Raw genomic sequence first — 25,418 nt, 5'->3', positions numbered from 1 at the left:
TTATTGTTCTAATAAGTCATCTTAAGGATGGACCAACAAACTCTTAAATGAGCAAATGGTTCAATATGCATGTTATTTTAGAAATTGTAAGCAATTACTAAATAACATAACTTATTAGAATTTTATCAATAACTTGTAGATTATTAATGATTAGTTATGAATTCTCAATAACAATTAACCTTAAGGGTTGTTGTACTGAATCATAATTAATTTAATACTTGAGGTAGAAGTTTGAGAAAATATGAATGATCTTTCTCAAAAACTAGGTTCCTAGATTGATCACTCCCACTGATCAAGTCAATTCTTAATTCCACAATTCTAGTATTGTGAGATGGATAATAAAATATGTAACCCTTAGACCTTATAGTTTTTATGATGAAATGCTTATTTATGGTATTTGGGACCAGATGTTTTCTTTGACGATTGTACTCTAACTATATATGGGTATTTATAAAATGTGTACATGTCATCAAGTCGGTTTTCAACCTTATCACAACTCAAAATATGTTTGAGAAACAACTTTGGTTAGAACACGATTCGATATGTACTCCCCATTGAAGAGTATCAATAGATAAAGATTTAGGAAGGTTTGGAGTTTGCTATGTAGGCTCCACCCCATGTCCAAAAAAATTTTAGTTTCTTAAATCTGTCACACACTATAATTTGGGTGTACCAAGCATATGTATCGGGCAATGAACCCATGGTTTTAAAGAAACTTTGCAAATGGACTGAGAGTTTATCCATACTCACGAATTTTAATGTAGTATTCTCCATTTTATATTTGATCTCACTATATTAATATGCAAAATGCACTATTTCTCTACTTAAGATTTAAATGTCTTTGAAACATATAAATCTATACTTTTGTAGAAATATAATTTATGTGAGAAATCGTTAAAAATGAGATGCAACATTTGAGTCCATGTCTTCAAAATTAATTGACTTGATTTCTAATATGATAGAATTCTAACGTGCACCGATTTTGACTTGTTGGAATACATATTGTTAATGAAATTCACACAAATTCTAAATAAAGTTAGTAAAATAAAGTGTAATGAATATCCCCACCATTTACTAATATTTATTCTATTTATGGAGATATGTTCCATATTCTTTGGTGCTATAATGTAGAAGAATTCTTATTAATAACACATTTTTTATTATCAGATTGAACGTGCATATATTTATGAGTGACATCATTTTGTAGTAAAGACCTTTAAATATGTCTAAATCAAGTTTCAATAGAATCTTAGAACATAAAGGTCTTTGCTAATTTTAAAATAAAGCCACTACTATATTGCTTGTACCTTAAACTTCTAAATGTGAGAACTTATCTTGTCTGTGGATAAGATTTGCTCACAGCTACTGACTTATCTTGTAAACCTTGCAAGAAATTATGAATGTGGAATAACAATCTAAAATAATCCACTGTGTGTTAATGATAATCACATCAACTATATTAGAATGAATTCATACACAATAAATTAAAATTTATTGGTGATAATAGAGTGTGATTTGTTTTTCTTAATTATACAGTGAAAACTGTACATTTTAGATGAAGTTATCAGAATAAATTTTGGAAATTTCTACTGGTATACAAGAAATTTATGAATAGTGATGTAATAAAATTACATATATAGTTTTGAGGTTTAAATGAATCATGTTTTTACCAATGAATAAACATTCTTAAATATGAAATCTTATTAAACAAAAATTGCCTATGGGCTAAATTTTTAATTTAATAAGATTAAATTTAGATGTAGATTATGATAGATTTACACAATTTATGAAAAAACTTAAAGTTTAATATTTCTATCTCAATGAAAGGTATGAAACAGTTAATTATTTATAAATGTTTCAAAATTTTATACTTTATGATAAAATTATTAAATTAAATCTACATAATTCCACGTGGGATAAATTAAGAGAATTTAATTTAACATATTAATTATGTAAATATAATAAAATCCCTTTAGGGTAAGATTATTATGTTCACATAATTCATGTCCATTATGTGATCTTAATTCACTTAATATATATAATTTTATATAATTAAGGATGTTGTAGCTACTCCCTAATTATTTAAAATTATGTGATTCACTAGACACCAAAGTATAAACTGAAGATTAAAATTTTATTAAATCTAAAATTGCCTGAGGACTAAATTTTAAATTTAATAAAATTAGATGAACTTTATGATAGATTTAATTAAACAATTAGTTTAGGAAAATGAAGGTTTATTATCTATCTTAATTAAATTTGTGATAACACTATTAAATTAAATCCCCATAACTCCCTGTGGGGTAAATTAAGAGAATTTAATTTAATATATTATCCCAATTAATTATACAAATACAATAAATCCCTGTGGGGTAAAATTATTATACCTATATAATTAATTAAAAGTTATGTCCACTAAGGTGAATTTTAATTAATATATAATTTTATACAAATAAGGATGTTGTGTCTACTCCATAATTATATAAAATTATACTTTCACTTTGACATTAGGTATTGGGCTCTACCTAAAAGTAATTATTAATATAATAGACAATCACTGAGATTAGTGTTCCTAGTGTAGTCGTCCGAATATCATTAAAAACCGTTCTAGATATGAGTATTTGTCCCAGATTCATGTTTTCTTATGTCAAACTACAAAATTACTTACATTTTATTCATTTTAGGAATGTTTTATGAATATTTTATAAATAATTTTATGAAGTTTTATGAAACTTGATGTGCTATAAAAAATATTTTCAACCTATCTTAATGTTTGAATATTTCTAAATATATCTAGCACTATAAAAGGAATTTATGTATAGCATTTAAATCATTCAAATCAAAATTAATTGTATTAAAAATAAATTTGCCAAATAAATACAAATTAAAACAATTATTGTATGATAATAAATTAAATGCTTAATTCCATAATATGTAATTAATTATGCATTTATAACCATATAATATCTTAAATATTTGTACTTATAATTAATTTGTATAAGTAAGGTAAATATACAAATTAGTACAATTAATTATATGATATGAATTAAATGCAAAATTAAAGAATATACTTAATGACAAATTTTTTTGAAATTATTATTAATTTAAACAATAAATTATATAAATTTGGTAATAAATAATTAAATGCGCAATTATACAAATTGCACAATTATTACATGCCTAAATAAATCATGTAATTAATTATCAAATTAAAATAAATTTCCATTTTCAATTTATACTAAATAACATATTAATTCTAAATATATGTATTAAATTAAAAATGGAAATTGAATGAATATAATTTATTGACTAAATCAACACAAAATAGGAAAATAATTTATATTCCATATAAATAAAAAAAAATTATAAAAATTTGGAATTTTCTTTTTTTTTTGTTCAAAATCACTGCCTAAAAAACGACACGTTGTATGGAGTCGGACTCAAATGCTTCATGCTGGAAAACAACTTGTCGTTTTTAACATAAGAAAAAACGACACGTCGTACGACCTTGGGTTCAAAAATTTATACTGAAAAACGACATATTATTTTTCACGTAAGGGAAAAACGACACGTCGTATGGAGTGGGTTCAAAAACTCTCTACCGAAAACGACATGTAGTTTTTCACATGAGAAAAAAGACATGTCGTATGGAGTCGTCTCCTACCTCCAGCGGGGTCAGTTTTGATCCGATTACTGCACGCGGGTCCGTTCAACCCGACCCAAAACCCGACCATAAAACTATTTTCCGACGTCCAAAAATCATGAAATCAATTCCAAAATGATCTAAATGAAAAAATTAAGAGATCCATATTGATTTCAAGCATCGAAAACACGCAAAATATAGACTTTAATTTCAAAAAGTGTTCTCGGGTCCGAATGGATTTTTTCATTAAAGTTTTCAGATTTTAAGGTATTAAAATTATTTTGATGCACAGAATCGATCTATAATATCTTATGAATATAGTAATACATATAGAATTCAAAATAAATACCAAAAAATGAAAACGGAAAAAAATACGGACCGAAGCATAAAACTTTCATGTATATATATACTCGTATACAATACATATACCGCATAAAATCATCATTAATGTATGGAAGAGAGTATTACATACAATTTTATGCAATAAAAGTATAAAAGTATTGAGTATTATATATAAACAAATATACATGAAAATTATATGTATATACACAATATGAATATGAATATAAATATGAATGTGTATATATATATATGTATCAACATGTATATTATGAAATATGAATATAAAAAAAATGTATATATATAAATTTATATATATTATGAATATGTATATATATACGTAAATAAAAAATATATAAATATATATGATCAGATAAATATGAATGTATATATATAAAATATATCAAAAAAAAACTGATACCGTATATATATACATATATATAAATATGAACGAAAATTAAATCTAATCAAGGCAGAGATATATAATCCGCTCTGATACAACCTGTTAGACATTTATTTGTATAAACTGAAACATACATAATTATGTATAAAATGCGAAATTAAATCAAACATATATACATTATGAATAAGGATCGAAATACCTCCAGCCATTAATTTTTGAGCTTCAATCCCACACAAGCTTAGCTTCAATCCCACACAAGCTTTGATCTGCGAAGGAAACTAATTGATGTGGGTAATCGGCCTTCCTCGCTCTCTCAACTCTCTTTAGATGGATTTTACTGTATAAACAGAATGAGTGAGGAGCTCGGGGACCGAGACCCTATCTTTAGAGGTGAGATACTCCATCACTATCTGCACCACATTAATTGTCAGAATATTTTGACAATTAATTCACGAAATCAAATCGGGTAATGAATATAGAAATCTGACCATATATAGAATATTACATAATTGATTTTGTCCAGATTCAATGAATATAAAATATTTATTTATCAGAAATTAATTACCTATTTTATTTCCTTAAATAGAAATATATTTCCTAAAATAAAAATATTCTTATAGATAAAACTCCAAGAGCTCGAAATCCCTTCGATCACCTTGAAGAGTGCTTGAATCCTCCCGATTCAAGACTTAAAAAGCAATCTCCCGAAAGCTTGTAAAACCTTCTCCCGAAGGTTGAGTGCTTGAATCCTCCCGATCCAAGACTTGAAAAGCAATCTCCCGAAAGCTTTGAAAAACCTTCTCCCGAAGGTTGTGTGCTTGAATCCTCCCGATGCAAGACTTGAAAAGCAATCTCCCGAAAGCTTTGAAAAACATTCTCCCGAAGGTTGCACTGTTGTTCTTCTTCGTTGTAGACTTGAATACAGACTCAAGACAATACAAACTACAAATAAACAAAGTAAGAGTCGAACAACTCTTCTCTACAAAATAAGGACACTCTTTTCTTAAGATATGTATACAATTATAAATGTATGAAAGAGATACAAAACCTAGCTGCTATAAGGTGTATTTATAATCAATATACACCTTATTGACAGCTTACACACGGTCTGAACAAGACCCCAGCCCACTAGAAACTTCTCAAAAATAAATCTTCAATCAGCCCAAGAATTTCCATTTCTGTACCTACAGAATCGTGGGCAGTAAGTACAACTTTCCTTTTATAGAAAAAGAAAGTTCAGCTCTGGTTTTCTCTTCAAGAAATTTGATCTAAGAAAATGGGAAACTCACACAAGATCAGAATATACCAGCTGGTTAGATAAAAAAAGAAATGAGTAACCAAACTTACCATTTTTACATTTTTCCAAAAATAGGAAACTTAGACAACTTTCCTTCCAAGTTTGGATACACAATATAAGGAAACTAAATTAAACATACCAGTCGAAAATAATAATAAATAATAAAATATTTTTGTCAATTAAATATGCCCAAAATAGAATTAACAATCTCCCCCTTTGGCACTTTGATTGACAAAACATTTTATTATGAGAAAACCTGCATCAAGTGTGAGAAACCAAAGAAAATAGCTTTTTAAAGATAAAAGAGTATAGAAAATACTCCCCCTGCATGAAAACACTCTAACACATAAAACATAGAACTTTTTTAGACGGAAAAGCTTACAAACCAAAAACAAAACAAACAACTCCCCCTGAGTAGTTGACAATGAGACACATAAACACTTCTCCCCCTTTTTGTCTATCAAAGAAGCCAAGGTCAAAAGTAAAGAAACTTCTCACATTAAAAGAACATTCACACTCGAGAAATCAAGAAGAGTGAGAGAGTGAGATAGGGAAGAACATGGGTGAGTATATTATCAAGGGGAAGAGATGTGGGTAGCAAGAAAAAAAAAACAAATAAAAATCAATATCCACAAAATCAGATAATTAAAAAACCCAACCAAATCCAAAAATGCCACCAAAAAGGAAACCACAAAATAATTAATTAATTAAAAATTAGTTTCCTAAAATACCAAAAAAGACCAAATCTCCAAAAAAAAAAAAAGAAGAAGGAAACACAATAGATAAAATGCAATGAAAACATGTTTCCATAAAATAAAAAATAAAAGAAAAAAATAGCCAAATCGAAAAATTATGCCCCCCTTTTTCTTTAATTTTTTCAAAATATGCCCCCCATATTAATTTGCAAAGAATGAACAAGACAACACATAATGAACGAAAATTAAATCTAATCAAGGCAGAGATATATAATCCGCTCTGATACCAACTGTTAGACATTTATTTGTATAAACTGAAACATACATAATTATGTATAAAATGCGAAATTAAATCAAACATATATACATTATGAATAAGGATCGAAATACCTCCAGCCATTAATTTTTGAGCTTCAATCCCACACAAGCTTAGCTTCAATCCCACACAAGCTTTGATCTGCGAAGGAAACTAAGACAACACATAAAGCACCAATCAACACTTAAGAGCAAAAATAGTACCTAAGAAAATAGTGAAACATAACAAGAATTTTTAAGAAAACTCAATTGACAATGTCAGTCACACATAATTTTTATATATTTTTTTATTTTTTAAACAATAAAATAACCTTGATATTTTTGCCAACAAAAAGTACAGAATGTCCGCTTGTCTTTGTCCCTGATGAAAAAAAACAAACTCATAAGAAAAGTCAAAATTATTTTATCAAACTAATGAACTAGTGGAATGAGGTCATACCGGTTACGCAGAAAAAAAAAATTAACTCAGTCACCAAGAATATTAAAGACAAATCAAATAGAATGTAACAGCTTTATAACACCATTTTCGAAGATATGAAGATTTTACCACAAACTATGTCAAGCATAAGTGTGTGAAAGTGTAAGCAAGGAACATTGCCCAATTTGTCAAAAAGATTTTTTCTGATAGATTGTAACCATAGGAGACGCTGTCACACTACCTCAATGGTAGCCCTTTTCAATGGTAGCGTATCTTCTACATAACTCCTAATTACATAGTTCCAACTTACTCAGAGATGGCTTTCACACATTGAGATAGGTAGCTCTATTCATCCAATGGAACTTGAACACATAGTTTTTAAATCTTTTTTTTTTTTACTTTCTGAAAATGGTAGCTTACATAACACTGTTTGAAGAACCTGAATATTCCTGGGAGGAGTGAACAATTTTCCTGAATAAAACCTGTATGAAACCATCACACTAGAAGCATTAGCAATAAAAATAATGACTATAATTCTTATAAGGTTGAGATTTTCTTCTAGAACAAAGACAAAGACAAGACATTATGAACCCTAAGTCAACACAAAAATCAAGGATCATGAAGAAAACAAACATTTAACTACTAGCAAGCAAGTAGCAGATATTTTTACTAAAGCTCTTGACTCGGTCCGTTTTATCTCTCTAAGGAAGAGCTCTTATTTCAGTAATTATATTAGTTTAAGAAATATCATTTATAAGAAACTAAGTGTTTTAAGGGTAAAATACATTGAAGAGTAAAACAGTAATTTTAGTCCATACTTAATGTAAATCATCTATAAAGGATCATTGATTATTTAGATTGAAATAATAGATAACTTATAGTGTATCTATTCTTGGTTAATAGAGCGTTCTAATCAAGAGTAAAATTTTGAATCTATAGTGAAGTCGAGAGGAATTAATAAGATAGGGAATTTACTCGATAAATTCTAGAACTACTTATTGGGAGCTTGATTATATAGGCCCATGGTCCCCACACTATTTGAGATAATATTTTTTTTGTAGACTCAATTAATTCGTTTAATTAATCAATTAGAATTCTAAGTAAGACTATGTCTCAATTATGAGTTCCACTAAGCAAGGACAAATTTGAAAAAAAAAAACATTCAGGGTTTATTTGTTAATTAAGAGATTTTAGAAAGTGTAATTAATAAATAAGTTAAATATTAATTTTATTTGATAATTTATCATAATTATTAAATAGATAAAATTGACATTTAGAAGCTTAATATTAGAAAATAGTATGACTTTGAAAAGATAAATCTTGACATAAATTGGTAATTTTGAAACCCATGGACATCTAATGAATTCTAGTATGGTGTTTATAAAAAGCTATTTTTTATCTTTCTTGATCCATTTTAAGAGTCTAAACCTAACTGTTAACGTAGATTTTCGTCAACTATATTTGAGCCTAAATTGTGATAGACTTGCACAGAAATTAAAAGTAGTAAATAAAAAAATAAGAACACCAAGGTTTTTACGTGGTTTTGCATTTAAAATTCTGCATAGTCCACGAGTCAATCTTATTAGATTTTTGATATAGCTCTCAGGCCTTTTTTCTTATGAACTTTTTGTCCCTTTTTAGTATAACCTGCTCTTATTTGTAATTACATAGGAGTGCAATTAATTACATAGTTGACTGACATTTTCCAACAATTATCCCCTAAAATTGTGGGATTGGATTACATAACAAGTAAAATAAATGTGGTTAATATTTGAAAATCACACAAATGTGATAGGTCTACTTTTACCGGGTCAATGTAAACGTGTATTAAATACGTTGTAAATTGCGTTGTTCTGGGACGTCTCGCTGGGAATCATAGCAACAATAACCTTGGTAGAGAGCTGGAGCTTTTCCCATGTCTTTCTAAGGTTGATAATGTAAGCCTCGTCATTCCTGCGCTTGAAGACATAATGCTCCATCTAAAAATCGTAGTTCTTGGTGACAAGGTGAACCTCAGCAGTCAACAGCATTTGTGTGTCAGCTTCTATCTGAGAGAGCTGACTAGACGGAGCTATGAATCCCATTGAAAGGTGCCTGGAGCTGATTAGTGAAGGTTCTATGAGCGCGCCTTCCTATAGCAAGATGGGTGCCTCACTATTAACAGTTTGGATTTACTCGGCTGTTATACTTAGTTTGTATAATGTGTATTATACACTAAGTGTCTTAGTAGTCATCATGCCTCGTGTTCGTCTTGTAATGCGTGGCGAGGTTGATGCCTCACTTTATACATCTTGAAGTCGTATGGTTTCTTGTTTATGCTTGAATCAACATTTTGTATATCTTTATCTCCTGTAAGACCTTACAGTCAGCAAGTTGTAAATATACTCTGTCAATTTCGTATTTAATGAGTTATTCCATCTTCAAATGTAATTATCATTACATTCATTGATTCGTATTCTTCCTAGGAGGACACATGTCCTCCTCTAATTTGCTAGCCGAATTTTAGGTATAACCCTAAGAATACTACTTGTTATTTGTGTTTTTGGCAAGGGACATGTGGACTAGGACAAATAATTAAAGCCCATCAGTGGGCCAAAAACAACAAGGATTGGGCCAAGCCCAATATCAGTTAACCTTCCGAGAAGGCAATCATGTAGAGCACATTGGGACAAACTCCATGATAGCGGATCCGCTCACAAAAGGATTACCACCCAAGGTCTTTCATGGGCACACTGCTCATATGGGTGTAGTATTACTTGAGGATATCATGATTTAGTGGGAGTTTGTATTTTCTTTGCTTTATGTTTGTTTAAGACATTTATGTATTTGGTTATTTTCTGATCAGAAATAAAGTCTTCAGTTTATTCACTCTGTTTTGTTATGTTTAAGTCTGACCTCACTTTGGTTTAAGGAAGACTAGTTGGAAATAGGCATGTTCGGTTCACATTGCATGTAATTTCTATGCTACACATCTATGATTGATCTATGTCATTTGGCTATATTTGTATATGTGACCATTGATTGATTTAGTCATGATTGATATGACGAAAATCACTTTGATCATCTATGGGATAGTTGATGGACGAGATTATTGTAAATACATTTACATAATAGCAAATTTTGAGCTCATAAGGTTATACATTTATCAGGTAACATATGTTGCCCGTGTGGGAGATTGTTGGATTAAAAATCGTATTGTGGGCACATATGTATAATGTATATGCTATTATAAAGTGTGATACAAAATTAAGTGACCAATTATGTTATGGGTATCAAAAGAGTATTAAATTGTCATGGAAATAATGTGTAGATACCATAAGTTAGTTTATAATTTGTTGAGGGGCCAAATTATAAATATCCAAAACTCATTCTAAGATGAGTCTACAAATAGGTAATGGTCCCCAAGAAACACTAGGGTTTCTGTATTCTCTCCTTCCCCATCAGAGAAAATACTTTAGAAAATAGTGTATTCTTGGAAGATCAAAACCTTCTCTGCAATCTCCAACAATGGCTTCAGGTTAGTGCTTTCGCTCATCTTTTATCATCTTCTTCTCCTTTAATTTAGCAAAGGTTCTATAGATTTATGATTTATGGTTTTCTATATTAAAGCACTTTTAGGAATCTGTTTAGATCTGTCTCCATGATGACCACAGGATCTGACTTGTCTGGGTCGTCCTTCTTTTCGCCACCATCAGTAGGCATGTCTTGGTAATCATCTTTCAGTGTATCTTGGTGATCATCTTCAAGATCATCTGAACTATTCTCTCCTAATTCATTGTCTTCGACTATAGGATCATTAGGATTTTGGTCCTTACTATGTTGATCCTCGTGGCGACTGGTTACCTTAGTTGGATCTATTATATCTCCTGCGTTAGCAATAGGATTAGTATAGTGACGACAAGAATTGTTTCGGGTGAGTACCATAATTATTGAACGTAATCTGAGATGGTATCACTTCTTTCTTTAGCCCTTAATGATAGCACCAAAATATTTTTTTGAGATTTTCAGAAAACAAATTATTTAATGTAAGAACTAAGGAATAACAATCAAAAGAGAACACTCAGAGTTTTTATGTGGTTGGAGCGTTAAAGAGCCTTAGTTCACGAGTCAGTTTTATTATCTGCTAGGCTAGAAAAGCCAAGGGGATTACAATCAATATATTTGCTCTATTCTCTTCTCAAGCTTGTCAGTTAAGAATTTCTAACCCTTTGCATGAAGGATTTGTTGTGTATATATAGAGTAATAGAGGTTATACTTAGTTACCCTTTCATAATACAGTACATTGGATTTATCATGAAAACCCCAGCCCATGCGGCAATGACTGTATGCTGACTTGGCAAGTTGATCACGATGATAGTTGTTCATACTGTGTTCTTTAATTGTGGGCAATTAATTATGCATTAATTATTTGATCTTAAATTATATTATTCCCCTTTTAAGCTTAATATTGTTCTCTATCCTAGGTTTATTTATTAATTAAGAGACTTTATATGTCTAATTAATAAATATATTAAATGACAATATTATTTAATAATTAATTTTAACTGTTAAATAATTAGAATTGACATTTAAATGGTTGAATTTGAAAATTGGCGTTTTTGAGAAAATGAGATGCAGAAATGATAAAACAGTAAAATTGCATAAGTGAGGCCCATTATCCAAAGCCCAGGCCGGCCACTATTGTAGGCTTTTATCATTTATTTTTTCATTATTTTAATGCCAAATAATTCTAACTTAAACTTAGGTGGTTACCTATAAATAGGTAGTGATGGCTTCAGGAAAAGATGATACATCTCATTCCTTCAGAGAAAAATTTCTAGCCGCCACCTTCTCTCTTCTTTTCTTCTCTAAATTTCGAAATCCTTGAGTGAATGAGTGAGTGCCCACACACATCAAGTGGTATCTCAATCATAGTGTGTAAGACTGTGGAAAATCAACTAACAAGAAGGAGATTCAGCATCAAAGGAAGGAGAGAAGGAGATCCAGGTTCAGATCTTGATGATGCTCTGCTACAGAAAGGAATCAAGGGCTAGAGATCTGAACGAAAGGAGTCATTATATTCTGCTGCATCCAACGTAAGGTTTTCCTAAACTTTATATGTGTTTATTTCATTGTTTTAGAATTCATATTAGGATGTTAATGAAACATACTTGTTAGTAAATCTAGATCCTGGTAAAATAATTTCCATCAGTTGGTATCAGAGCCAGGTTAATGATTTACTTTCATGAAATATGAATTAAAACGATGTTATATGTTGATTTGGATGGTTTCATGTGGTTTATGTGCTAATTTGATGATAGTTTAGAAATCGCAATATATGTTACTGAAATATTTTTTATTTTGATCTGTAATTATTTTTTCTGGAAAGTAGACGAAAAATTAATAAATTTAGGCTTTTACAGAACCTAATTTGGATTTTTTATGAATTAGTTATGATTTGAACGAAAATATCGGGATTTGAATGTCACACGCGCGCGCACGAGCCTCGGATCCGCTGGGACACGCTGCTGTCTGAAGGGCAGCTCGCGCCCACGATCCTCGGTCAAATGGGGCTGCTTGCAGCCTCTATCCTCGGCCGCCACACATCAGGGGTATGCAATGCATACCCCTGTGCCTCAAACTTGTTTTCGTCATAACTTTTGATTCAAAAATCGTTTTTCATTGAAACAAAAAGCCAATTTTTGGTATAATTTTGTGTAGAATCTAAATTTTCAATTAAAAATCTAATTGTCAGAATAAAATTAATTTTTATTAATTTTTTAATTAATTAAAATTAGTTTCTGATATTAGTAGGCTTTGAATTTTGAAAATTTGATTTCTCACAAAGGAGCCTTATGGTTAATTTTGAAACTTTAGATTATTTTATTTATTTTAATTATAAGATCAGATATTATTTTTTAACTAAATTTTAAAGGATCTTACTTTGATATTAAAATATTATCTTTTAAAAATAATCTTGTACTAATTTCATAATTTGCTAACCATATCATATCTTTTTCAAATTTGTTATTTTCAAAATATATTTTATTAATTAAAATTATAAGATTAGGAATATGTTAGGTTTAACATTTTATCTTATTAGGCATTTTTTTATTAAAATTATATTTTGGCAAAAAAAAAATAACATGAAGATTTAAAAAATTGGTTAGTTTAGTTTGAATAGATATTTTAGGGTTTCAAACCATAAATTTTTCAAACTTATTATTTTATTATTATTTTTTTAAAATATTATAACCATATAAAATATCTTATTTTTCAATTAGTTTATTTATGTAATATTTAAATTTATTAAATTATAAGACTCAGAATATAATAATGAAATATCTAAATTTAAAATTCAAGATATTTTATTATATTATCTTATTAGAAATTTTAAATAAATTTAAATTTTGAATAAACTTGATATTTGAAAAATTGGTTAGATATTTTTGATTTTTTGTTAGAATTTAAGAAATTTAGGAGTTTGTTGAATTTTGAATTTTTTCAAATATTCTCTAACAACCTAAATTTGAATTCTAGTTAAGATATTTATTTTAAAATATAATTTTATTTTAAATTTTAAAATTGAGATATTTTAGCTTACTTTTCGGATATTCCAGATCAGTTATTATTGGTTGTATTGTTTAATTATAATATTATGTATTGAAATTTTTTTTACAAACCTATTATTTATTTGATCTAAATTGCTATGATTAACTTGTTGACAGATCCAATGATCTGATTTTAATCATAGTCCAATTGTCAATAGATCTTATAAATAATTTGTAACAGGTAAATTTTGCAATTTCTTTCATCTGTGTAAACCTAGTAACATGATAGGGCCCATCCAAATCATTTGACCTGTGTGAGCCTATATGTTTGCTTTTGGGCTTAGATGCATATAGGAAGCCCATTTAAGTTTTACTAAGTAAATGGACTAGGTTGCTAAAATAAATTTTGACATAAGTAAATTTATTTAGGCCCAATTAGATTTGGGCTTATTCAATGAATAACTATTGTTTATTTAAATGTTAAATTCCTCTTTTTTGGGCCTTGTGTGAGAGTTGGGGACCAATAGAAGTGGGTACGACATACTGAACCCAGCTCCCCCTCACATGAACTACCCCAATTGTGAAGGCCAATTTGCCTTATTTGAATAATTGTATTAGGTTAATTATGTTAGTCTAACCTAATTAAAATTGAATTAGCAACATAATTAACTTTTAAAATATATGAAAATTACTTTTTCATTTAATATTTTAAAGTTAATTTTAGAAAAACACTTAGTAAATGAAATTATTCTAGATAGTTATTTCTAGAACTAGTTATTTTTTTTCTAATATTTAATTAGGACAATATCATAGATTGTGAAATTAATTGTTTAAGAATTAATATTGGTACAATCTAATTTAAGTATAATTTTCCTAGCATTAAATTAGAATTAATAATTAAGTCTTCTCTATACTTAATTATTTATTTCTTTAATTTAATACATTTAATTAAATTGAAAATTTAAATATTTAAGTTGATTTTTATCATGATACTTAAATATTATTATTTTCATGTTATTTAATTAAAATTGAAAATTATTTTTAAGTTTGAAATCTTATTTCATATAACTTAAATTTGAATAATTTTCAAAATATATTTTATTTTATTTTATTAATCTTTATCCCACAATTTCGAAATTGCATTTCTTAAATGCAGAAATTTTGAATTTTATTTGAAAAATAGATTAAAGTTAAAAATTATTATTTTACTTTTGGACCAACTTAAATCAATGATTTTTTTCATTTAATGATTAATTAAAATAAATGAATTAAAATATATTTAATTAGAAATTGAATTAATTAGTCAATGAAAGTCTAGATAGATATTATCTGTTTTGCTTGAAGTACTTTTCTTGTGTATTTAATTAAATAGAAATTTAAAATTTAAGTTGATTTTCATCATGATACTTAAATATTTGAAATTTTTCTTAAATATTTAATTAAATAGGAAAATTATATTTTTTGTTGTAAATTAATTTTATTAATTAATTTTAAGCCAACATAAAATTAGAATAATTTTTTCCAGGGTTTATTTTTATTTTATTTTAACAAGCAATTTCGAAAATTTTATTCTTAAATGCTTCAATTTTTTCGAAATGCAATATATATATAGAAAATTAAATTTGAGTTGTAAGTTAATTTAAATTAATTTTGAAACAAATTAAATTGAATAATTTTCTAAATGTTTATTGGAAATTATTACTAAAATGGAAATAATTCATGTTATTTTCATATCCATCTAAGTAAAATTTATAAATATTAAATTAAAATTTATATTTAGAATTTTTCATTCCAAATTGGAAATTTTAATTAAATAAATATATATATAAAAAATAAATAGATTAAAATAAGTATCAAAGAAAATACAACTCTCTTTAAATAATGAGCTTTATTATCATTAGGACATTCGATCTCCATTGTTGGTCTTACAATAGTTAAATGTTTTCAATATAACCTCGAGATGCTAGACTTCGTCCCCCGTATGGATGGTTATTCGTTGAACGCATTTAACACCGTAAGATCTCATTTGATAAGTGTTTTGTAAGTTTTCGTCTCTATTAGACTCTCCCCTACGGTGACTACTTAGAGATAAACTTATAAAACATGAAACAATGGTGGAAGCTCATAAAATGAGAATAACCTTGACTCTTGCCTACCGGGACAACGTTGGATTCTTATTTTGATCGAATAAAAGGTTGCTAGAATGGTTTGCATTTTAGATGAGCTGACAACTCTATTCAATGAATGATACTTTGACTCTCGCCTACCGGGACACTGTATCAGTTTGTTGAAGACCTTGGAAATTATTTAGGATTGTATGTTTTAGTATTTTCACTTGTCATTCCTACTTGCTATGTGTTTAATAATTTCTGAATTGTGTATGAATTTATATTGAACCATGTTATTTTCTGTTATTATCTTTAGTTTAATTTCAAATCTTCATTGTTGGTCTAACTAGCCTTGTTGTTTTAATGGGACAAATCCCTAATGGATTGTCATCCATTAAACAAACATAATAATGTTAGATCTCAATAGATAAATATTGTAAATGCAACATCTAGTTGTTCATCAATTGATGACACCTTAGACTAGTATTTACAATATGAAACAAGAAGATTGTATAAATAAGATTACTTTGACTCTCGCTAATCGGAGCATTGTTGGATTCTTATTTAAATACGGAATTATCCTAATTTCTCTTAGCTTATTCATTTCGAATTAGCTCAATAACATATCATTGGATGAATGGTTTATAAATCATATAATGTCATTATATTTTCTCTTAAGAAATTAAATGACACATATGATTATATTCTCGAAATTCTATCCCAAAATGATATAAATCCTATCTTGAAATCTCCTACTTGTATGGCAAATCAGTCTTAGAGTTAGATTAGTAGTGGTGGTAAAGAATTACTCATTATACGGTTACACTTTCACAAGTGTTTAATAACCATTTACTATCAATGGATTCAAACTGTATGTTAGTAAGTAATATGAGTTTAGTATTCTGTGACCAGAATCCACTTGCACTATTCTAAGAACTCTTTAATGTAACTAATACTGAGTCATCAAAAGACACAACCATATTTTATAAATCTATGACATTTGTATGTTGTTCATAGTGGTTTTGACAAGATCGAACTCAGCAAAGAGTCATTATGCCTATATCCACTGAAAGTAAGTTCATCTCATTCGCAGATGGATGTACATTCAGGGGTGGATATGACTTTTCGTTATGTTCTTAAAACGATCACTCTAGTTTATACCTTATGCAAAGAAATTTGAAATGTTCAAACAATTTCATAAATTTCTAGCAATGGTGAAAACCATTAAGGTAAGTGGTTAAAGATCTTGCGAACTAATAGGGGTGGAGAAATAGTTAGTAGATATGCAGTTCAAAGATCATTAAATTGATTTTTGAATTATATCCAAACTTACCTCCCCAGAAATTTCGTTTTGCATATTGATGATTAGTTACTAGTCGTTGCCTAAATCCTTCTATGGTAATACAATTTCAGAATGATGTAATGGTTGTATACTTAATGTAAATCATTACTAGAATCATGGATGACCTAATCGAAATCTTAAGAAAAGCTAGAACTGTTAACCATGGTTTGCATGTTTGTTAGCTATTCTAAGTGATTAGGGGTGGACCATCCCATAGTCATTAGATAAGAAAGTGTTTGTTTAAACAAATACTACTTTTCTAAGAAAATGACTAAGTCTGAAAACAAAGTAGCAAATACACTACAACATTTTAACTCAATAGCGGCGGGGGTATTAGCGGCGGACCCCCTCCGCCGCTATTAACATAGGTATTAGCGGCGGAGGGGGGGGGTCCGCCGCTATTGGTGGCCGTGTATTTTTTTTTTTTTGAAATCATATTAGCGGCGGGCGATCCCGCCTGCCTCCGCCGCTAATACTAATAGCGGCGGACCCGCCGCTATTGCTCCGCCGCTACTAGTATTAGCGGCGGAGCCCGCCGCTAATAGTCGGCCGCTAATGAGTGGGCGGGAAAATTCCCGCCCGTTACATTTGAAAGTATTAGCGGCGGGGTATTAGCGGCGGACCCCGCCGCTAATAGTAATCAGTTTTTTAAAAAAAAAATAAATAAATATATTAATTATTAATAGCGGCGGGGTCCGCCGCTAATACCCCGCCGCTAAAATGCCTATATAAACCCCATCAGACCCATTTTTACCATTTTCCGTTTTTCTTCAAAAAAATACCCAACCCTAAATTTTTTTCCCTCCGCCTCCCCCAACCGCATCAGCCCACTCCGAAGCCTTCGCCTGCCCAAACCGCCTCCGGCCGACCACCCTTGCTCCGCCACTGCCGCTTCCGAAGCCTCTGGTTCAAGGTATTTATATTATGTATATTTATATTTATGTAAATCTGTGTATATATTAGGTTATGTAAATCTGTATATATTAGGTGTTTTAATTTTTAGGTTGTGTATATATATAGATTTGTGTAGTTTTTAGTATATATAATTTGTAATATTATTAATGTATACACTGTGGATATATAATGGGAAAAATATAAATATATATAAGTTTAATACTATTTATATTTATATAAATATATTGAAATTATATATAATTCGGTGCACGTATAATTCTTTTTTAAAAACTGCATTGATTTGAAAAGGTCACCTAAATTAAACTAAACTAAACCTTATTGCCTTATTGGTTGCGTTTCTTTCTATATTAATTAATTAAACACCATAATGTGTTTGGTATGATTTTTGTATTTATTATTTAAAAAAATGTAAAATATTGTCAAATCAAGTGGGAGTTCTTTAAAGAAAATATCTTTCTAAATTTGACTCTGTTCTAAATTAACAGAGGTTAAAAAAATGAGGACAAGAAAAATGAATTAAGAACTTGAAGGAAAGTTTAATTAACTGAGTGAAAACATGTAATTTCTCTAAGTTTATTTAGCATAATGTATATATCTATTTATTTAGCATAATGTTCTAGTATACAACAAAGTTATTAATGATAATTAATTAATATATTTATATACACTGTGGATATATATATATAATTTTTGGTTATATTTTTGAAATATAATGTATTTATTTGTATATTATATATATCATAATGTTATTTTTGTTTATATAAATATATATTATATATATTATTTTGTATAGTTATATAAATATTTTATTGGTGTATTTTTTTATTTACATTTTTTAATTATTTTGTGGAATTGAAATTATTTATTAATGTTTATTTGTTGTTGTTATATTATAATTTGTATTTAATGTAATTAATTTTGTTTAGTATATTAAATATGAATTATCATGATAATATAGTGAGAATAGTGAAAAAGTTATCAAATATAATTTTAGGATGTAAGTTTTGTAATTTCACATATTTTAAATAAAGAAAAATAAAAACAATGAAAAAAATAAAAAAGTATAATAAAAATGAATTTTTTTATTTTAATATAAATTGTAATTAAACTAATAAACTTTTATGTTTGGTATAATAAATTGTAAGTTTTGTAATTTCACATATATGTTTGTGATAATTTTATTATTTTAAAAAATTAATATTAATAATGGAATTAAAAAAATTATAATTTAATATAAATTTATTTTATAAAAATAAAGTTTTAATTTTATAAATTAAATATTTCTCAAAAAAAAATTTAAAAATTCAATAAAAAATTGAACTTTTAATTTTATAAATTAAATAAAAAAATTAGTTTAAATTATAATATATTATATAAATTTGTAAATAATATATTTTTTTAAAATAAATAATTCTTAAAAAAGAGATTAATTATTTTTTTAAATAAATTAGTTTAAACTACAATAAGTTATTACTTTTTTTTTTATATAAATTAATAAATAACATAAAAATTAAAATATTTTTAAAGAGTAATTTGTACATTTTTTTAATTTAAGTTGTAAATATTAATGAATAAAATTTTTATTTAAATGTGTAATTCATAAAATATGTAAATCATAAAATATTCATAAAATTATATTAATGTGTAATTCATAAAATATGTAAATCATAAAATATTTATAAAATTTTATTAATGTGTAATTCATAAAATATGTAAATCATAAAATATTCATAAAATTTTTATTTAAATGTGTAATTCATAAAATATTCATAAAATTTTTATTTAAATGTGTAATTCATAAAATATTTCATAACACTTTACAAATTATTCAAATTTGTAACACTTTATTTGTCGCCTAAATTGTAGATGGCGACAATTGATAAGTCTTGGACCAAAATCAGAAATCGTGGTTGCCATGAATTTTGGAATGGTTTACAAGCCTTTTTAGCAATGGCATCAGAACATAAGGATTGTGATGGAAGAATTCGATGTCCTTGTGTGAGATGTATAAATAGTAGGTTTGAAAAAATAGATAGGGTTAGAGCACACGTGTTTGATCGAGGTTTCATGCAAGGATATGATAAGTGGATTTATCACGGCGAGCCTGAGGATGTTGTCGATGATGTAGCAGTTGCAGATATTGAATCAGAGGATGAAATGATACCTATTCTAGAAGACTTCTTTCCCCCAACAACAGAGGATGTACAAGGAGAAGATCAACAACCAACCACAAACCCTCAGTTTGATGACTTATTTGAGGAAATTGAAGCTGAGTTGTATCCCGGTTGTGATTGGATTTCGTCTCTAAACTTTTTAGCAAAGCTATTGCATTTAAAAGTTAGGGGAAAAATTCCTAATAACATCTTTGAAGAATTATTGAAGCTTTTAAAGTTTGCGTTTCCGAAGGAAAATAATATTCCATCAACTTACTACGAGGCAAAAAAGAGATTGAAGAAATTAGGCTTGGGTTATGATAATATCGATGTCTGTTTGTATAATTGTTGCTTATTTTATAAGGAGAATGCATCAAAGGAGGCTTGTCCAGTTTGCGGAACTAGTCGTTGGGTTACTTCCGAGAATGGGAAAGGAAAAAAAGTTCCTTGCAAAGTCATGCGATACTTTCCGTTGACACCTCGACTTAAAAGATTATATAGTTCGAGGATTACAGCGAAAAGCATGATATGGCATCATACTGGAAAATCAAAAGATGATGGGGTGTTGCGACACCCGGTCGATGGTTTAGCTTGGAAAGACTTTGATGCAAAACATCCCGAGTTTGCAAGGGACCCAAGAAATGTTCGACTTGGGTTAGCTGCTGATGGATTTAATCCATTTGGCAACATGAGTCTTGCATACAGCATGTGGCCAGTGGTGGTAGCTAACTATAATCTACCACCTTGGTTATGTATGAAAGATAATTATTTTTTGCTATCTACCCTAATTCCTGGTGCAAAATCTCCAGGTAAAGACATGGATATATTTTTAAGACCTTTGGTGGATGAATTAAAGGAGTTGTGGAATAATGGGGTAGCAACGAGAGATAGTTCGACCAACTCGATGTTCACCATGCGTGCTGCGCTTTTGTGGACAGTGAATGATTTTCCTGCTCGTAGTAGTTTGTCTGGGTGGAGTGGTCAAGGTTATAAAGCTTGCCCTACTTGTAATGAAGACACGACGTCCATTCGAGTGATCGGGAAGACATCATATGTTGGGCATCGAAGGTTCTTGCCAAGTAACCATGCAATGAGAAGGGATACTCGATTTGATGGTAAAGTTGAAAGAAGACCTCCTCCACGACGATTTACTTGTGAAGAAATATTATCACAAGTTAATGCTCTCATACCCCAAATTCCCGGACATCATGAAAATTTTGGGGGTGTGAAACGTAGAAGAGTTGCAGAAAATTGTAATTGGAGGAAAAAAAGTATTTTTTACGAGTTGGAGTATTGGAGCACGAATATTTTAAAACACAACATTGATGTCATGCATGTTGAGAAGAATGTGTGTGATAGTCTCCTAGGAACCATCTTGGATAATGATAAATCAAAGGACACAACCAATGCGCGCCATGATTTAAAGAAGATGGGTATTAGGGAATCGTTGTGGATTTATGAAGATGGGAATGGGAGGCTAATGAAACCGCATGCTCCTTATGTTTTGACTCGTGAGAAACGACAACTTTTTTGTCAGTTTGTTAAAGGAATCAAGTTTCCCGATGGCTTCTGTTCAAATTTAAAGAGCAAAGTTTCTCCAGATGAGTCTAACATTATTGGGTTAAAATCCCACGATTGTCATGTCATTATGCAGCGAGTACTAGCGGTTGGTGTCCGTAAATTTCTACCTCGTGACACAGCAACAACTATTACTCAGTTGTGTAATTTTTTTCGACAGTTATGCTCTAGAACTCTAAATGTAAAAGATATGGAGGATGCTCAAAATAATTTAATTCTCTTATTGTGCAAGATGGAATTGATTTTTCCTCCAGCTTTTTTTGACATAATGATACACTTGGTATTGCATTTGCCTGAAGAAGCGATATTGGGTGGCCCGGTCTTTATGAGATGGATGTATCCTTTTGAAAGGTACATGAAAAAATTGAAAAATTATGTGGGAAATAAGGCACGTCCTGAAGGGTCAATTGCAGAAGGTTATGTTGCTGATGAGGCAGTAACTTTTTGTTCAATGTACTTTAAAGGGTGTGAAACAAGATTTAATCGGCTTGATCGAAATGAAGATGCGCCTTCTGTTTGTCGCTATCTCTCAGTTTTTAATTCTCAATCTCGTCCTTTAACTAGCGGACTTATCAAGCCTCTTGATCATACCAGTCGTGAAAAAGCTGAGTGGTACATTCTTCAAAATTCTCCCGAAATCCAAGCTTACTTAGAGTAAGTTTGTTACATTTTTATAAATTATTTTATTAAATTTTTAGTTTTTATTTTCTATCTCTTTCTATCGTATCTTGACATTATCATACTTCACAGTGAACATTTGGACAAGATCAAGCATGAAAATCCTAATGGTAATCACGATGCCTTGCATAGGCAAACTTTCCGTCCGTGGTTTCACAAGAAGGTATAACGACAAAATTGTTAATGATAAATCAATCATTTATATTCTTCTCATATTAATACATTTTATGTATTTAGATATATGAGCTGCACAAGCTTGGAACTTTACAAAATGGTGATGAGTTACTCGCTCTCGCTTCCGGGTCTGATTACTTAGCAACATTTTACGAAGGTTGTGTAGTGAATGGTGTTCGGTTTATTGCATCAAAGCGAGACCAAAAGCGGAAGACACAAAATAGTGGTGTTACTGTTCTTTGGAACGAAGGGTTTAATTATTACGGCACACTTGAAGATGTAATCACTATATCTTATACTGGTGCATTTACAGTGTCATTGTTTGAATGTAAATGGTATAACACTAATCCATTAAGAAAGAAGACAATCACTGAAAATAATATAACTAGTATAAATACTCGTGGACATTGGTATCAAGATGAACCGTACATCCTTGCCAACCAGGCAAAGCAAGTTTTCTATCTTGAAGATCCACTCAGAGGTCGCGATTGGAAGGTTGTTGAAGATATTAGCCATCGACAAATTTGGGACATTACTGACAACGAAGATGAGACTGATGTAGATGTTGTTAGTGATTCTAACTCTGCCAATTTTGTGTTGACAGTTGATCTTGGAGAGTTGATTATGCAATCGAATGAACCTCCAGTAATTGTTGAATCGTCCGATCAGTTAGTAGATTACGAGATAGAGAATAATGAACGGATGAGAATTATGTTGCTGAAGAAGTAGATGATTTACTAGTTGAACATGTAGAGGATGAAAATGTAAACTTAGTGAATGATGGAAATGATAGTGATTCTTCAGTGTAACTTTTATTTTGTAAACATTTGTTACTAAATTTTTTTACAATTAAAGGAATATTTAATTTCTTTCGTATTAACATTTTAAATACTTATATTTCAATTATGTGTTTCACATTTTGTGAATTCTTACATTTTTTTCCGTCTTCAAAGTAAAATAAAATGTCTGCTACGTTAGCGACACACCATGGTGGGGATGGTGATGGCAGGGATCCCCCTGATCCTTCTAGGGTACCGTCGTCCTGCGAATCAGGTTTTCATATTTTTTCAAATCTAACATTGTTCTGAATATAAATAGTGAATGTATGATTTACTAATAATATTATTTTTCCCTCGAATATATATAGTTCCACCTCCGGTCAGAAAGGTTCGTGGGGTTGCCGCAAACGCTAACCTCGAAAAAAAAAGGAGAGAAGCTGGTAAGCCCTTACCGGTGGAGGTAGATCTTGAAACCGGCAAAGTAGTTGGCACTGAAGCCAGCAATTATGTTCGATTTCTTGGCCAACAAGTGAGCATGTTGTGCCCGGGTGGTCATCTAAATTTTTCCGATGTACCCCAACAATACAAGGATCAAGTGCTCAATCGAATAAGAGTGAGTGATTTTTAATTATTAAATGTTGTAATAATTTTATGTCCTCATTTACAAATTAACATAATTTTAAATTATTTTATTACATAGTACTACTTTGATATCGATGGAAATCCCCACCGAGACCTACTTATGGGGACTTTATATTCGGTGATGGCGGAGCGGTATAGTGAGCGAAAGACGCTCAGACACAAGCATTTCAAACAACATTACAAAAAACCAGAAGATTGGGACACAGTTCTCAAATTCCCCCCTGACTACTTGAATACCGAGACTTGGAAACCGGTTTGCGAATTGTTCGTTAGCGAGGCATTTTTGAATCGTTCAACTAAAAATAAATCGAATCGGCAACTAATGAAATATCCAACAACGCAAGGCACAAAATCGTTGGCGTCCATACGCCACGGAATGGTATGTATTAATTCTTTAATTGTTAAATGTTTCATAAAAAAAAATTCTTTAATAGTTAATAATATTTTTTTCTTATAATAAACTAATTTAATTGTTTATATTTGTATAGGGGGGTACTCCTGGAGAGCATGTAGTTGACGCATGGAAGGAGATCCATGTGAAAAAACCGTCTGGAACTTTCGTTAATGAATTAGCTGCAAAAGATTATGTAAGTGATTAAAATGATTTATTATTAAAATTTATATTTTATATTAATTACATATTCTAATAATTTTGATTTAAATAGGAGGAACTGATCAAGGAGCTTGATAGGAAGCGACTGGAACGACAATCCCAGAGCGATGCGGAACCGAATGCGAATCGGATGCGGTTATCAGTTTGACGTTATGGAAACAGTTCTAGGCCAAAGATCTGACTATCAAAGAGGCGTGGGTAAAAGGCTCAAGGGCAAAGGAAAGAAACCAATCCCCCAAACTCAATCAACGGTGCCTCCCCAACCGACTACTGAAATGATGAGCACCATGGCAGATATATTCTCAGCTATGCGTGCCACTTGGGGGGGTAATTTGACGCCTGAACAACGTGCCCAAATATTTAACCCACGCTTTGACAATTTCGTTCAAACGTATAGTCAATCGCAGTCGCCTAGTGGTTCGTCTTCTCAAAGTCATGCCGCTCCTCCGGAACAGCAACAACAACCTCCTACGCAACCACAATTTCAGCCTTCCTCGCAACAACAATTCCAAAATTTGTCACAGCAGCAATTTGAAAATTTTTTGCAGCAGCAACCCCAATCTTTTCCTCAGCAATTTCCTCAGCAGCAACAACAGTCTGCTCCGCCAATGGGAAATCAGTACTTATACCGAACACCGTCAGAGTCTCCTCCGCTCGGCTCAAACTTTGCTGATTTTGGATTATTTGGGAGTTCATCGCAGGAGAACCAATTTTTTTCAACTCCCATTTTCAACCAAGCTGAGCTCGGTAATTTGACGCTGGGTTTATCATCAGACCAAGCGTATGTGCCTTCTCC

At 30.0% G+C, this 25,418-nt stretch overlaps 3 protein-coding genes across 3 annotated transcripts; all 3 read left to right on the top strand.

Moving 5' to 3' along the window:
- Positions 1–19,871: 19,871 nt before the first annotated feature.
- LOC115723480 (uncharacterized) lies at positions 19,872–21,525 on the top strand. Its single transcript, XM_030652975.2, has 2 exons — positions 19,872–21,411; positions 21,518–21,525. Exons 1-2 carry the CDS (start codon positions 19,872–19,874, stop codon positions 21,523–21,525), a joined length of 1,548 nt encoding a protein of 515 aa, XP_030508835.2.
- Positions 21,526–21,587: 62 nt separating this feature from the next.
- LOC133032101 (uncharacterized) lies at positions 21,588–23,317 on the top strand. Its single transcript, XM_061105938.1, has 3 exons — positions 21,588–22,390; positions 22,487–22,577; positions 22,652–23,317. Exons 1-3 carry the CDS (start codon positions 21,588–21,590, stop codon positions 23,315–23,317), a joined length of 1,560 nt encoding a protein of 519 aa, XP_060961921.1.
- A 233-nt stretch (positions 23,318–23,550) lies between these two features.
- Positions 23,551–24,770, top strand: LOC133032100 (uncharacterized). The gene is made up of 5 exons (XM_061105937.1): positions 23,551–23,641; positions 23,736–23,980; positions 24,068–24,388; positions 24,498–24,596; positions 24,675–24,770. Exons 1-5 carry the CDS (start codon positions 23,551–23,553, stop codon positions 24,768–24,770), a joined length of 852 nt encoding a protein of 283 aa, XP_060961920.1.
- The last annotated feature ends 648 nt before the right edge of the window (positions 24,771–25,418 follow it).

The sequence above is a fragment of the Cannabis sativa genome, chromosome X, assembly GCF_029168945.1.
Source record: "Cannabis sativa cultivar Pink pepper isolate KNU-18-1 chromosome X, ASM2916894v1, whole genome shotgun sequence".
Taxonomy (NCBI): Eukaryota; Viridiplantae; Streptophyta; class Magnoliopsida; order Rosales; family Cannabaceae; genus Cannabis; species Cannabis sativa.
This window is presented reverse-complemented; position numbering and strand designations above follow the sequence as displayed.

Excerpts from the sequence above, each read along its gene's own strand:
- LOC115723480 (XM_030652975.2), top strand. The coding sequence starts at position 19,872 with ATGGCGACAATTGATAAGTCTTGGACCAAAATCAGAAATCGTGGTTGC.
- LOC133032100 (XM_061105937.1), top strand. The coding sequence starts at position 23,551 with ATGTCTGCTACGTTAGCGACACACCATGGTGGGGATGGTGATGGCAGG. Across the intron at positions 24,389-24,497 it reads CGTCCATACGCCACGGAATG|GGGGGTACTCCTGGAGAGCA; the intron begins GTATGTATTAAT and ends ATATTTGTATAG. Across the intron at positions 24,597-24,674 it reads AATTAGCTGCAAAAGATTAT|GAGGAACTGATCAAGGAGCT; the intron begins GTAAGTGATTAA and ends TGATTTAAATAG.
- LOC133032101 (XM_061105938.1), top strand. The coding sequence starts at position 21,588 with ATGGGTATTAGGGAATCGTTGTGGATTTATGAAGATGGGAATGGGAGG. Across the intron at positions 22,391-22,486 it reads GAAATCCAAGCTTACTTAGA|TGAACATTTGGACAAGATCA; the intron begins GTAAGTTTGTTA and ends CATACTTCACAG. Across the intron at positions 22,578-22,651 it reads GTCCGTGGTTTCACAAGAAG|ATATATGAGCTGCACAAGCT; the intron begins GTATAACGACAA and ends TTATGTATTTAG.